This window comes from Zerene cesonia, chromosome 29 (assembly GCF_012273895.1).
Source record: "Zerene cesonia ecotype Mississippi chromosome 29, Zerene_cesonia_1.1, whole genome shotgun sequence".
In the NCBI taxonomy this organism is placed as follows: domain Eukaryota; kingdom Metazoa; phylum Arthropoda; class Insecta; order Lepidoptera; family Pieridae; genus Zerene; species Zerene cesonia.
This window is the reverse complement of record NC_052130.1, coordinates 4,627,616-4,628,619: the sequence shown is the minus strand read 5'-3', so window position 1 is coordinate 4,628,619 and position 1,004 is coordinate 4,627,616. Positions and strand designations below refer to the sequence as shown.

General features: G+C 32.6%; 1 protein-coding gene across 2 annotated transcripts in view; it reads left to right on the top strand.

Annotated features, from left to right (window-relative positions):
• LOC119837976 overlaps window positions 1–1,004 on the top strand; it is a 7,578-nt gene that overhangs the window by 1,421 nt on the left and 5,153 nt on the right. Inside the window, exon 3 of one of the 2 annotated variants that reach the window (XM_038363788.1) lies at window positions 6–185. In XM_038363788.1, coding sequence (XP_038219716.1) covers window positions 6–185 — 180 coding nt within the window. The remainder of the gene's footprint in view (window positions 1–5; window positions 186–1,004) is intronic. The other variant, XM_038363787.1, reaches the window with a different exon arrangement.

Genomic DNA, 1,004 nt, shown 5'->3' with positions numbered 1-1,004 from the left:
GTTAGGCACGGGGTCGCCGAGGTCTGCGAGGGCGTACGAGCCGCTGGCCGATGAGCCCAAGGCTAGGGAAGCCCAGGTTGAATCCAGGCTTGTGGACATCGCAGCTGAATTCCTGGAGAACCATGTCATTGAATTCCGTATGCCGTCATCAGCTGTGGAGGGCATGAAGCGGTCTCTCGATGAAGGTATGCACAAATTAATCATATCCTAATTATTTATCTTGGGAAAAGTTTAAAGAGTTGACAGAAATGTTGCTGTATCATACGGTTGAAAACGATTTCCAGTAAATGCGCAAGTCATCTTATACTCTCGCTAACATTTGATCAAACCTCAGCTTACATAACGTTCGAATATATATAATTTGTAACAAATTATTACCAAAGCATCAATTTATTACTCCGTATAAATAAACGGTGACTTTTATGGTCGAAACTGTAACGAACGGATTACGTTTTTGGCCAAGTTCAATGCTATAACAACTTTATACTTGCTTTTATTTGTCTTATTATGACAAACCGCGTAATAGTTTATTCGTTTTGTTAATAAATGAATAATAGTTTGAGAAGAGTATGTATAAAATAAATTTAGAGGTTTGTATTTATATTTTTGCAAATTATAAAAAATAAATATACACCGTAGCTTACAATAACAAATATTTAAGAAAATTCACATTCCGAAATCCATGTCAAATAATATTTTAGTAACTAAAAACGCATTATTATTAATTTTAGATTTAAACCATTAATTTTTTTATATTTTTTTTTATAATATATTAAATTTGATCATAATGCGGGATTCGAATCCGCGTACTTCAGCCACGAACGATCCATCCTCAGCCATCTAATTTCTTATAATCTTTATGGTTTATACTTATTTTTTCATCAAATGATCAATTCAATTTTTAACTTAAAACTACACCCCGATCCAATTATTATACCTAGTCTTGCCATAAATATTGTAATAAAGAAAAAAGAAAATTGTTAACTGCAAATAACATTTATTAC